Below are 14,966 nucleotides of genomic sequence, written 5' to 3'. Positions count from 1 at the left end.
CTGTATGCCTATTATTTTTTATCAGTAACACTTTACAGCGAGCTCCCATTATTAACGCATTAACTAACAATGAGCAATTCGGTCGTTACCGTATTTATTCAATAAAAATACAACTGTTCATTGTTAGTTGATGTTCCATTAATTATATTAACAGATACAACTTTTGATTTCAATAATGGGTTTGTAAGATTAATGATGTGCTTTAGAAGTGTTTTTCATCATGTTAATTAATGTAGTTAACTAATGTTAACAAATGAACCTTATTGCAAAGTGTGAAAGTGTTACTATTTTCAGTTAAATGAAAAGAGGAATGGCATTTATCTCCTTCTCCCAGATCAAACTGAGAATATGGATGATTTTGTGTGAGTTTTGTTTTTCTCAGGGAATGCAAATGATCAGTTTGTTTTTAGTCTGTGGTCCGAGTTTAAGCAGATGATGAACATTAGACTTATTAAGAAATATTGTACATTTTGATCTGGCTTTCTGCATTTTTTTAAGGGAACACACTGAACATCAGGTTTAAACACCTTCAGGAAAATGTGAAACACTTATATTTATGCATTAGTGTATTCATTAGTGTATTCATTCTCAGGAAAAGCTGCCATTTGTGAGCAAACAGAATCAAATGAATATGAATGATCTTAACTCTCATCATGTCATTTTTAAATACTATGCTTTTCATTGAAACATCAGCTAATTTGCACACCAAATTCATTACCATTGCATTTAAATTGATTGCATATTTAAAAAAATCTACTTTGGCTTATATTTTGCTTTTATTAAAGTGAAAAAAAATCATGCTTTTTCAATATGCTGTGTAGTATTGTCTTTAAATGACATGCTTTTTCTGTGAAAGTGCAGAATTCGATCATGCACATTCTGCTCTCACTCTTAGAAAAACATATAACCTTAATGGGGTTAAATCTAATTATTATGTATTAATCACTTTTTATTGCTAATGTGTGAACGGCTTGTAATGACTCTTAAAAAATCGAGACCTTCCCCGGCTTCCTAGGCTGTCTATGAAAGCATGTAGACTGATTTTAACATAGGCTACTTTTATCTCTAAAAAAATGAAATAACACATGCAACATTAAAGTATTATGCAATCATTTAAGACATTTATCCTTATATAGAACGTTTTTGGGATGAAGGGTTCTTTAAAATTGAGTCAAGAACCCTAGAGTTCTATATTGAACCTTTATTTCTAAGAGTGAGGCTGTAAGCACATATATATGCTGACCATCATCATCTGAATACTGGAGGTCATGTGTGCTTCCTACTGTAGTCTGGTACTGTAAAAAAAAAACCCACAGAATTTAGAGTTCAGCAATAGCCTTTTAAAATGAAATTATTAAAAAAATTAAAATAATAATAATCCTGAGAGATTCCCGGACACAAATGGCAGTGTTTCCTGAGACTGTCCCTATAGCGGATGCTGTTTTACCACAGTAACATCACTCCAGACTGTCTCTCTCATGTTAAATGTGCTGTGATATTCAGTCCATTCTCCCCGGGCTGCACTTCATAAACACACGAGTCCTCGGAGGAGAGCGTCTCACTCTATCTGCTGTTTCAGGAGCGTCTCTCTGAAAGGTCAGCAGCCGAGGGACTGAGGTCTGGAAAACAAATTAAGGGAGGAAGATGAATGCAAAGCAAAGCACTGTGCCTTTATTGATGGCCACCATTTAGAGGATCTCTGTAGTCCATTTTTCACTCGCCACGAGCGGGACCTTGTTCTCAAATTGAATTCAGAGCTAAATCTTTGAGTGAAGTCAAAATGCTTGATTGAGCTTCACAAACACCAGCGTAAAGAGAACATCACCAATCACAGAAGAAAACACTGGAGATAAAATGGGGGAAAAAACTAAAAAATACACCTTACAATCAGTTCATATGTAGCCTATGTATGTATGTACAATATATATATAATAGGCTATATATACATACATATATGTTGTATATGTACTGTATATACATATATATTATTAATAGTAACATCATAATTAAATTATAACAAATTAGAATACTTACTAATTGATGATTCATTACTTTTTAAAGAGAATAGTACACTAAATCACATGATCAGTATTTCATGTTATATCAAATGTTATCTTGTGATATATAACACAAACTCTTTACAGATTATAGATAGTAGGCCTGAATTTTCAAAACATAATTTTTCAACTCAAATCAGGGCGAAAAACCCACAAAAAAGTGCTAAACTCCTCCAATAACATCATGATGTCAGAAAGATCAAACCCTTTATTATCTTTAAAGGATAATTAATATCACAGCATAACATGGTTGAATAGAAAGTGAAGGAACAAAAGTTCTGCACAGATTTTGAGGCACACCCATATACTGTACAGGCACTGTAATAGGCTACAGGATAACACGACATTGAAATAAAATAATAATGAGAGTCTTGAGCTCCTTCTTCTTTTTTTATTTACATAAAAATATAAACATTCACGATCCAGAAATGCAATGCTTTTTAATTTTATTCCATTGCATCTTTCCCTAAATCCGTCTTCTGAAATTAGGCCGCATTTCTTTAAACAGAATGAGGCATTTATGCGTTTATGATGCTGTAAAAACAACATATAGAAGCGTGTTTTCGCGTTCTGCATATGCACCACGAGATACCGTTTGGCAGCACAATGCACACACACACATACTGGTTTATGTGGATTAGCCAGACTTTTTCTCCAAACAGGCCCGGTGGTGGTTTAGATGGACTACCCTTTCCTGAGGTCCTAGAGCTATGAGAGTTAGATTAAAACACTCAAAAAAATTTGGAAAAAATTCAGGACACTTTAGACTTCAGATACACCCTTCAGAGCGTGATACACACCACCCTAAAATTATTGTGGTTTATAGAGACAGTTCTCTTTTTGAAGAATATGTGACTTATAAGGACCAAAACAAACATTATTGGGACTTTAAAGGGACAATGACGTCACTTGCTCATTAACATAAATACACATTAACATAAATACACATTAACCTGACACCACCAAGCATTAATGGGACTTGAATTATTATTTTATTGCACAACTCTAACATCACCATTGTTAGTTGGTGACACTGACTAACAGCCAGATAACAGCCTGTAAGAGCTAAACAATAGATTGTCACACAACACCAGTGCCATGACAATGAGAATGGAGCAAAAAAGGTAAAATAAGTCATTCTTACCCAACTTCAAAAGACCCATGGTTGCTCATAACAAAAAATAAAAAAATATATAAAATAAAATAAAAGCTGTTTTACAGTTTGCTTTTGTGACGGCCTCTATTTAAAACATTAAAGGAACTTTGGACTTTTGGGACTTTAGCTTATTCGTCGTATCCCCCAGAGTTAGATGAGTCCACACACCCCCTTCTCATCTCCGTGCGTGCCGTAACTCTGTCTGACGCACCCACCGCTAGCCTAGCTTAGCACAAACACTGGAGGTAAATGGCTCCAGCTAGCATACTGCTCCCAATAAGTGACACAATAACGCCAACATTCTCCTATTTACATGTTGTGATGTGTATAGTCACAGCGTGTACAAATAACAAGGTCACATGAGACACAGCCATCTTCTAACCGTATACATACTGGGAACTATATTCTCAGAAGGCGAAGCACTGCTACTGCGGAAGGATTTGCTCGCAGGACCTGAGAAGCCCGTGGTGAGGAGCAGAGAGTTCGCTCAGAGGGTTGTGCTAATCACTCCAGCCAGCAGTGCTTCGTCTTCTATATAGTTAATTCTATGAGAATATAGTTCCCAGTATGTATACGGTTAGAAGATGGCTGTGTATCATGTGACCTTGTTATTCATACACACTGTGACTATACACATCACAAAATGTAAATAGGAGAATGTTGGCGTTATTCTGTCACTTATTGGGAGCAGTATGCTAGCTGGAGCCGTTTACCTCCAGTGTTTGTGCTAAGCTAGGCTAGCGGTGGGTGCGTCAGACAGAGTTACGGCATGCACAGAGATGAGAAGGGTGTGTGTGGACTTGTCTAACTCTGGGGGATACGGCGAATAAGCTAAAGTCCCAAAAGGTCGGCGTGTTCCTTTAACACAAACATAGAAACACCACCACAATTGTCAGTGTATTTAAATCTTTTCTTTTTCTGACTGCCTCTTTGCAGCTATTCCTCTATTTCGAACAAAGTCCCTTATATTTTGCACTGTTCTTTGTGCCAACACGGGGTCTTCCACCAGTTTGCAGTGACTGCATTCAGTTTTGGTGGCCAGTTTTCCCCTGCTTATATGACCTTTGAAGTGTCGCATTACTGCAGCGACCTCAGCCTTAGACCACACTTTCTTTGCCACTCTTCTGGATCCATGTTCCTCATCAGCATACTTCCCTGGAAGATAGGCAAACAAAAATGAATAGATCACTAAATGTGTTGTCCAGTTTAAGCCATCAAAACATGAGGTCAGTTAATGCCACAGTTGACAAGAAATTGCAGTTTACTTTTCTTAATTCACTTTGGGTATCAGTTGGTGTCTCACTCGATGTGATTTCACCAACTTTACTAGCCCACATTAGAGTGCGGACAATATGGAGTATTATTAGAATGTCTGCTGTTCATCTATTTATGTGGCCAAACCTTTTGCTATTTGAATTAATTGCAGTAAGTAATACTATAATTAGTAACATGTCTTAAGTAATTTTGGCATTGTACTTTAACACACCGTATTTTAATTGAAACCAAGACTATGGGGTTTAAGGTCTGATTCTCAGTTTAAATCTGATTTCATAAGGTTAACTAAATAGTGTTGGAACTTGGTCTGAAAGTTTAGTCTTGATATTGAAACTGTACGTAACAATCAGCTTAATACTACTTTTAACCTCTTAATCTTCCAGATTTTGTGGCATGTTGTGACTCAGTCATCAAGACCAATTCATTTTTAGTCTTTTAACCAACTTGCTAAAAAGAGAATTAATAGAACATACTCATGGGCAATCAAGAGAACATGTGAAGAGGAGGAGGTAACTTTACTTTTACCTCAAATTCAGTATACATTTCCTGATAATAAAGTAAGTGTATATGCTCCCTTGCAGACAAGATGTTTTGTACAAATGCAGTACAGTTAAATTTAGGGCTATTCATTTATATCTCTTTCTTTAAGATTACTCTTGCATTTTGATAGTTGAATACATCACAAAGACGTGCATAATAATGTTAAAGGGATACTTCACCGTTTTTTCATATTAAACTATGTTATTCCCTTAACTAAGACGAGTTGATGCATACCTCTCTCGTCTCAGTACGTGCACTTAATCGCTCTGGCGCGCGGCGACACTTATAGCACTTAGCTTAGCCCAGTTCATTCATTAGGGACCAAACAGAAATGAAGCTAGAAGCGACCAAACACCTCCACGTTTTCCCTATTTAAAAACAGTTACACAAGTAGTTACATGACCAAGTATGGTGACAAAATAAAACATGGCACTTTTCTAAGCGGGTAAAAAGGATAACTATAATGTATGGCGGAATAGCACTTGGGACTCAAGAGCACTTCGACTTGGCGCAGTAAAAAGTCACGCTTGAAAAATCCTCTCCCTCTCACTTCTGTCATTAGAACCAACGTGACTTTTTACCAGAGGCGGACAGAGTACACAGCTTCATTACTTGAGTAAAAGTACAGATACACCTTGCTAAATTTTACTCAAGTACAAGTAAAAGTACTACAGTCAGATGTCTACTTAAGTAAAAGTACTGAAGTACTTGTTTTTAAAAGTACTTGAGTATCAAGAGTACAAGAGTACATTTTCTAAATATTGCATTACTACTGCCACAGTGCTTACATTGGTAAACACAGCAAACACTTGAAGCGAAAACTATCATTAACTTGTTCAGAAAATTGAAATAGTCTGGCGAGGTGGGGCCACGGGTTGGCACATTCCCGGGACGGACCTGCTGCGTCTTCATCCATTGTTTCATCCATGGTTTCGTCTCTTATCTAAATCTGACCATGGAGTTGACCTTTGGCGGAAAGCTGAAGGTGATTGCTGATAGGCTGTCCCAATCAGTGGCGCCTGCACAATCCAATCACGTTTGAGAGGGAAACAACAAATTGAGGGTTTCCGAGATTTTTCTTTTTCTTTTTTAGAAGTAACGGGTACTCACGGTTATGGATAGAAATGTAGTGGAGTAAAGAGTACAATATTTGCCTCTCAAATGTACTTGAGTAAAGTCATAAGTACTCCCCAAAAATGATACTCGAGTAAAGTACAGATCCCTCAAAATTGTACTTAAGTACTGTACTCAAGTAAATGTACTCCGTTACTGTCCGGCTCTGCTTTTTACACCTAGACGAAGTGCTCCCAGTGCTATTCCGCCATACACTACAGTTATCCTTTTTACCCGCTTAGAAAAGCGCCACGTTTTATTTTGTGTCACCATACTTGGTCGTGTAACTGTATTTAAATAGGGAAAACGTGGAGGTGTTTGGTCGCTTCTAGCTTCATTTCTGTTTGGTCCCTAATGAATGATCTGGGCTAAGCTAAGTGCTATCAAACTGTCGCCGCGCGCCAGAGCGATTGAGTGCACGCACTGAGATGAGAGAGGTATGCATCAACTCATCTTAGTTAAGGGAATAACAGTTTAATATGAAAAAATGGTGAAGTATCCCTTTAAGGGAGTTGGGCAAAATAAGAATCTCATTGTAGGGTATAAACCACTGTGTTTCTTCTGTGCATAGACAATAAACGTCTTGAATCTGAATCTTACCTTCAGAGGGAGGTACACTCTCACTTACTGTGGACGACACAAATGACACTGATCCTGTTGAAAACAATTTAACAAGTTACTTTTGTCACAGGAAAATATACATTTTATCAGCAGTGACTATGAATTGAGTTAACATACCAAAGTCTCCCATGTCATGGTCTTGCTCTGTGGTTGTAGAGTCAGAAACCATAGGCTCCACAGTTCCAAGCTCTGATGCGGTGAGATCTGTGTTGCTGTCATCAGATTCGCTCCCACTGTCTTCAGCATCACTTAACGCAATCTCATCTGGAAAATGGCATTAGTAAAACTCAGAGGTGTAAAGAGTACTTGAAAACCATACTTGAGTAAAAAGACAGATACCTTGCAGCATAAATTACTCTATTACAAGTTACCAATACGAGTAAAAGTGATTAACAATACTTTAGTATTTTACTTCTACTAAATCTAGGCTCAAAGATGCACTAGTCCTTGACACCTGAGACAGGCAGGTGAAAATAAGAAACAATTGATTTGTAAAATGAGAAGTCATGTTTATTTTCTAAAATCTAAATAAAACTGAACACCTCAATAGTCTAATAAATCAGGGTCGACACAACAGCCTCTTAAAGGGATTGTTCACCCAAAAATGAAAATTCTGTCTTCATGTAGTCAACCTCAAGTTGTTCCAAACCTGTATTTCTTTGTTCTGCTGTACACATAGATAGATATTTTATATATTTTTAACCAAGCAGATCTTGCCAGCCATTGACTAGTACAGCAGAACAAAGACAAGTTTGGAACAACCTGAGGGTGAGTAAATTATGACAATTTTCATTTTTGGGTGAACTATCTATTTAAACGTCTACAAACTCTCAAGTCTCAGTTAAGCTCAAGTGCACAAAAAGGCCACACGTAAACCAATATCCTTCAAAAAGGCCTTGTCAATATGGTGGATAAAAAAAAATTATGTTAAGTCAAATTAAATAGTCAAAGTCTACTTGCACTGGATGTGCTGGTTTTGGACTCATCACTGGCTGCAGTCCTGACTTCATCTAAATCAAACGTCTGCGATTTAGCACCTACTAATGCACTCGCATTCATGTAAAGTAGACTTGTTGACAAGTTTGGGTGAGTAAGGGCAAAACGCACAAGATATAGTTCAGTCAATGCCACTTAGATGGAAATATCACTTCTTTATAGCAAAAACAAACTGCTGCAGAAAAAGTTAGGTGCCATGCAAAATGTAATTTGTAATTGCATAACTTTTTGGCTACTTTGTAGTTGTACTGTTACTAATTACATTTACTCAAATAGTTTACAGCTCTGGTAAAACTCTCATAAATAGCTGGACATAAAAATCTGTGGTTGAAATAGCCACATCAAATAAGGAAAAGATAGTACTTGGTTTTGTACTTGCCACTTTTTGCAAAGTAACTATTTTTACTTGAGTAGTTTTGAGCTATTATACCTGCGTTTATGTTTAATGTGGTCCATGAGCACATAAGATAAATGATTACACAATCTGATATTAGGTTCATATTTAAAGTAATTCGACTGCACCTACACAAACATAATTTTGAATTACTGTCCAGCCATACTGTAGACTTAAGTTTATATTTCTGAATAGTAGTCCTCGACTCATACTTGGACATGAAAGGTGATTTTTTTTTTTCTTGGAAAGGGATGCTGACTACGCCAAGTCTAGATGATTATAAATTAACATTCAAAGGAAAAAACAAAAACTCAGATAATATCTACAAGGGCTAATTTCTGTACAAACCTTCAATTTCAATCTCATCCAGTGACTTCCCCTGCATGCTGGAAAGGTTTCCTTTCTCCATTGACAAAAGGAGTTTGGAAATCTTAGCCAGTTGTGTTGTGGGAACTGGTAATCTGTAGAAGTCGCGGTGAACACGGATGTCGTGACCCAGGAAATCTGCAACCTGATCAAGTTCATTGTGTTTTAAATTAAGGACTTGTGAGAGTGTGGCAACATGTTTCCTGAGTTGCGTTGACCTAAGGTACTCAGGGTGCTTTGCTCCACACTGGCTTGCATGAACATGCAAACAATCATGTCCTCTGTAGTGGCTCATTGACGTTGGTCTTGCAAACAGGAAGACATTTATGGCACAAATGCCACATTCAGTTCTTCTACTGGCAAGTAGTGACAAAGCATATTCTGACTCTGAATCAGGTATGTATTCCTTGTCAGACATGTCCTCAGCATCATCAGATGATATTTGGTCCAATTCTGGATGTGGAATTTTGTCCTGATCTGACAGCAGTTCATCCTCAGAAGCCTTAGGAGACTGCTGCGCCTGAATTGGTGAGAAAGCAAATTATTTGACATGGTGATTGAATCTTATAGCCAGTTCAAGTTCAACACTCACTTAGTAGATACTCACCTGTGCTGTGCTGTTAAAGTCATCTCTTTTAATTTGCTTGAGGCAGGATTTATGCCAGACCCCTGAACAAACTGGAACACATTTGAGTAAAATAATGTTAACACTGCAGGTCTATTTAAGTGGTTAGAGCACAACACATTACACTCTATACTAATTCACTAAATATCTAACCTGTGCATCGATAGCCAAGCCACTTGAAGGAAGATACGGGTCCCACACAACGAACACACTTGTCCAAGGAGGATACTGTTGCGCACACAAGGCGGTGTTTTTGACACTGTTGGCGAAAAATTTAATTGTAGTATTTATTTATGCCACATAGTTTGGACAAAGATATTTTATATTTACGCCACATAGTTTGGACAGAAAGATATTTCATATTTACATGTCGATATCCAATCATTTTAAATCCAATACCAATGTGACATTTAATTTACCTCATACATATGATTACCCTTTTATTGCATTTTGTTATTTATAGCGTATCTTATTTATATGCAGCTTATTTAAAGCATATCCTATATGAAGATATACCTTCTTCATATTTTTAAATTGTAGATGGGGAATATGTAGTTAGCCTCAGTGCCAGGAGCTGACTTCTTGTAGCCCAGTATAACTAATAGGGTGCCTATCCATTACATGTAACCAAACATCTTAGAATTCACATTTAACCAACATACAGATCCAATGCAGGCAGTCCAAGTGTTCTTAAAAACCAAAGTGACGCCTCTGGGGACGGGACCCTCTAAACTGTATGGACCTCCCAAGTCATATTTGGGTGGGGTTCAGTGTTAGATACACATACACTCAGATATTATACTGACTGTCCTTCCATTCCATTGTCCACATAAAGCATGTTCTACTCAGGTGACTACACACACACACACATACACTCAGATATTATACTGACTGTCCTTCCATTCCATTGTCCACATAAAGCATGTTCTACTCAGGCGACTGTCCACATAAAGCATGTTCTACTCAGGTGACTACACACACACACACATACACATACACTCAGATATTATACTGACTGTCCTTCCATTCCATTGTCCACATAAAGCATGTTCTACTCAGGCGACTGTCCACATAAAGCATGTTCTACTCAGGTGACTACACACACACACACATACACATATATTGAAATAGGTTGACAGATTTAACATTTTGCCACAAATAAGTTGTACATCAAATTTAATTTACCTCTCCAACCTTGGTGAGTGGGCCGAGCTCTGGACTAGTCTGATTCGGGTGGCTGACGGCTGTATGGGTGCACTTGCTCTCAGTGGTCAGCTGTAGAAGATCAAACAGAGACAAAGGACAATAAAGAGAAAGTCCTGGGAGCGTGATACTAGAGAGGACATTTGACATCTGAATAAAAAAAGAAACCATTCTAGTGTTGACAGAAAGACAGAGGAAAACCTTGCTTTAAAACTCACTGACAACTTTTCTGATATTAACAATCAAGTGCAAGATATTAATAAAAATCTATCTTTTGTGAGGACATACCTCTTCAGTATCATCAGTTGTGGAAGGGGGATTTGTGGTACAACACATCTTTGGAGACATTTCATCATCAAGGCCCTGTAAAAAGGAAAAAACAAACAAAAAATATTGTAGACCGTGGACTATGAAAACTACACTGATGAACACATTTGTGTTCACCGCGACTTCTACAGATTACCAGTTCCCACAACACAACTGGCTAAGATTTCCAAACTCCTTTTGTCAATGGAGAAAGGAAACCTTTCCAGCATGCAGGGGAAGTCACTGGATGAGATTGAAATTGAAGGTTTGTGCAGAAATTAGCCCTTGTAGATATTATCTGAGTTTTTGTTTTTTCCTTTGAATGTTTGAATGCAGCTTATTTAAAGCATATCCTATATGAAGATATACCTTCTTCATATTTTTTAATTGTAGATGGAGAATTTGTGGTTAGCCTCAGTGCCTGGAGCTGACTTCATGTAGCCCAGTATAACTAATAGGGTGCCTATCCATTACATGTAACCAAACAACTTAGCATTCACATTAAACCAACATACAGATCCAATGCAGGCAGTCTTAAAAACCAAAGTGATGCCTCTGGGGACGGGACCCTCTAAACTGTATGGACCTCCCAAGTCATGTTTGGGTGGGGTTCAGTGTTAGATACACACACTCAGATATTATACTGACTGAAGCTTGAAAAAGCATGTTTAGACAATGTCCTTCCATTCCATTGTCCACATAAAGCATGTTCTACTCAGGTGACTACACACACACACACACATATATTGAAATAGGTTGGCAGATTTAACATTTTGCCACAAATAAGTTGTACATGAGATTTAATTTACCTCTCCAACCTTGGTGAGTGGGCCGAGCTCTGGACTAGTCTGATTCGGGTGGCTGACGGCTGTATGGCTGCACTTGCTCTCATTGGTCAGCTGTAGAAGATGAAACAGAGACAAAGGACAATAAAGAGAAAGTCCTGGGAACGTGACACTAGAGAGGACATTTGACATCTGAATAAAAAAATAAAAACCATTCTAGTGTTGACAGAAAGACACAGGAAAACCTTGCTTTAAAACTCACTGACAACTTCTTTGATATTAACAATCAAGTGCAAGACATTAATAAAAATCTATCTTTTGTGAGGACATACCTCTTCAGTATCATCAGTTGTGGATGGGGGATTTGTGGTACAACACATCTTTGGAGACATTTCATCATCAAGGCCCTGTAAAAAAGAATAAACAACAAAAAAAGATCAATTATAATAAATATCTTGAAGACAAGATGTTCCCTGTGTAGCATTCAGTGAAAAGATATCATGGCTGTATTTCAGTGAGTGTTTTGTGGAAAACATGTAGTCTCTGAAACGGTTCTTTAGTCACTGAACAGGCCACATGACTACAGTCTGTAGACTATGAAAACTACACTGATGAATACAGCATTTGATTACTTTGTTGTTTATCTATTGTCAGCCAACTTCGTAGAATGATTGCACTTCTAGAATAATTGACTAAGCTTTTACATGGAGTGAGGTGTTAGTCCTTTTATAGTTCTTAGATTTGCTATGATTCTTTTAAATGACATCTTGTCATGAATTTTCGTCAGTGCTGTTGAATGGGTGCCTTTCCATTACATGTAACCAAACAACTTAGCATTCACATTAAACCAACATACAGATCCAATGCAGGCAGTCCAAGTGTTCTTAAAAACCAAAGTGATGCCTCTGGGGACGGGACCCTCTAAACTGTATGGACCTCCCAAGTCATGTTTGGGTGGGGTTCAGTGTTTGATACACATACACTCAGATATTATACTGACTGAAGCTTGAAAAAGCATGTTTAGACAATGTCCTTCCATTCCATTGTCCACATAAAGCATGTTCTACTCAGGCGACTACACACACATACACTCAGATATTATACTGACTGTCCTTCCATTCCATTGTCCACATAAAGCATGTTCTACTCAGGCGCCTGTCCACATAAAGCATGTTCTACTCAGGTGACTACACACACACACACACACACACACATACACTCAGATATTATACTGACTGTCCTTCCATTCCATTGTCCACATAAAGCATGTTCTACTCAGGCGACTGTCCACATAAAGCATGTTCTACTCAGGTGACTACACACACACACACACACACATACACTCAGATATTATACTGACTGTCCTTCCATTCCATTGTCCACATAAAGCATGTTCTACTCAGGCGACTGTCCACATAAAGCATGTTCTACTCAGGTGACTACACACACACACACACACACATATATTGAAATAGGTTGGCATATTTAACATTTTGCCACAAATAAGTTGTACATCAAATTTAATTTACCTCTCCAACCTTGGTGAGTGGGCCGAGCTCTGGACTAGTCTGATTCGGGTGGCTGACGGCTGTATGGGTGCACTTGCTCTCAGTGGTCAGCTGTAGAAGATCAAACAGAGACAAAGGACAATAAAGAGAAAGTCCTGGGAGCGTGACACTAGAGAGGACATTTGACATCTGAATAAAAAAAGAAACCATTCTAGTGTTGACAGAAAGACAGAGGAAAACCTTGCTTTAAAACTCACTGACAACTTTTCTGATATTAACAATCAAGTGCAAGACATTAATAAAAATCTATCTTTTGTGAGGACATACCTCTTCAGTATCATCAGTTGTGGATGGGGGATTTGTGGTACAACACATCTTTGGAGACATTTCATCATCAAGGCCCTGTATAAAAAAAAAATATATATATATATATATATTGTAGACCGTGGATTATGAAAACTACACTCTGATGAACACAGCATTTGATGACTTCATTGTTTTTGTTCTTACATTCTGTAATGGTCAGTATCATCTATGGTGTGCTGGTTAGGTGGTGCTAACAAAAGCTATAAAAATCATGTTCCACCTGAAGCTTGATGGAAAATGTACAGTGTTTTGGTATGTGAAATGTTCTATGGTTAAAGCATTTCTTATATGAGAACTAACAATTTCACAAAGTTAGTTAAATAAAGTCAAGAATATAAAAACACTGTTTTTAACTTTTTTTTTTTTTAAATAACACTCTACACACAGCATGTTTTGTATATTGATCATTGTGGTTGGTTATGGTACCAATTAATTTATCTTACAGGTTTAGTACACTAACAGAACATCATAAACACATTACATTTATTTAATGGCCTGAAAGTACTCATATTAATGATATCACAGCCTTCCTGTGTCACTGCAACTTCATATTTAAACAAAATAATGTTGGGCTACTAAGAAAATATTTAATTCTATAAAACAAACACAATGTCTGTAGTAAAAGTTAAGGCTTTAACTAGCTTCGCCCTGCTCATTAAGCCATGCGGTAGCCACAGCTCAACTTAACCTAGCTAGCTTTCATTTTAAAAACAAAACTACCAAATTTGACCTGCTCGCAATGTTACTTCTGTCCTCATCTCTACCTGATGTCCTCCACCTCTTTAGCCCGAGGCTTAATGAGCAGGACATGTTGATAGCCACTCAAGCTAGCTCAGCTAATATTGTGGTAAATATATAGCATTTTACAGTAATTGTAAGTTACAAGTTACAATTTCTTGCAAATAGGAAACACTTCATGCAAAAATGCAACTATATGTATAAATATAATTATTACCTGTATGTATTTAATCCAGTAAACCCAACGACGTCGAGCTGACACTTCCGAGGTGTGGTCCATTAGGTATTTAATTAGCGACAGCTGGGCCATGTGCTGTGGGCGGAGCTTCCCGTCGACTTCTGTTTGTTACCGCCCACGTGCGCAAACCAGCCAATCACAAGACGGCCCGCCAAAATGCACCGTGTGTATCAGAAATGTGTATGAAACTGCAATATAAAACCCAGCTGTGGGGTCGCTGTTCTATACACTGGCATACACTCAAAATCAGGTCAAGTGGTAAATAAGGACTTTCAAAGAAAAAGAGAATTTATGTTGTTCAGACACTAACAAATGCAGTTACACTCTTTGATTTATGAGGACCTTGGCATAGTCCCCGTATTACCCTTAGGTCCGGGGAGCCCAGGTGAAATGTCCGGCGTGTTGTCCGTGTAAACCACATATCCCAACACACACACACACACACACACACACGTGTGGTGTGTGTGATGCTCATCTGTGAGCCGCAGGGGCGGATGGGAACATGTCTCAGGTCTACAGGGCAGAATTAAAGCCGTGTGTAGGGATTACAGAGCAGACCAGAGGGAGGATGAGCATCTTATCTCCTCTCGTCCATATCGAGCAAACATGTCAAGTGTTGTGCACGAGCTTTATCATATTGACATGCTGGATGAGGCTCGAGAAGTGTGCATAGCTGTAA

General features: G+C 37.9%; 1 protein-coding gene across 1 annotated transcript; it reads right to left on the bottom strand.

The window, feature by feature from the left end:
* Positions 1-2,713: 2,713 nt before the first annotated feature.
* On the bottom strand, positions 2,714-9,427 carry LOC309514128 (uncharacterized protein). The gene is made up of 6 exons (XM_082190268.1): positions 9,297-9,427; positions 9,126-9,196; positions 8,501-9,038; positions 6,880-7,026; positions 6,742-6,795; positions 2,714-4,368 (listed from the first exon to the last, which is right to left on the bottom strand). The coding sequence occupies exons 3-6, from the start codon at positions 8,934-8,936 to the stop codon at positions 4,115-4,117; spliced, it is 891 nt and encodes a 296-aa protein (XP_082046394.1). The 5' UTR covers positions 8,937-9,038; positions 9,126-9,196; positions 9,297-9,427; the 3' UTR covers positions 2,714-4,114.
* Between the last annotated feature and the right edge of the window lie 5,539 nt (positions 9,428-14,966).

This window comes from Leuciscus leuciscus (assembly GCF_965113295.1).
Source record: "Leuciscus leuciscus genome assembly, chromosome: 14".
NCBI classification, from domain to species: domain Eukaryota; kingdom Metazoa; phylum Chordata; class Actinopteri; order Cypriniformes; family Leuciscidae; genus Leuciscus; species Leuciscus leuciscus.
This window is presented reverse-complemented; position numbering and strand designations above follow the sequence as displayed.

Excerpts from the sequence above, each read along its gene's own strand:
- LOC309514128 (XM_082190268.1), bottom strand. The coding sequence starts at position 8,936 with ATGTCTGACAAGGAATACATACCTGATTCAGAGTCAGAATATGCTTTG. Across the intron at positions 7,027-8,500 it reads GGATGAGATTGAAATTGAAG|ATGAGATTGCGTTAAGTGAT; the intron begins GTTTGTACAGAA and ends GCCATTTTCCAG. Across the intron at positions 4,369-6,741 it reads GAGTGTACCTCCCTCTGAAG|GGAAGTATGCTGATGAGGAA; the intron begins GTAAGATTCAGA and ends CCTATCTTCCAG.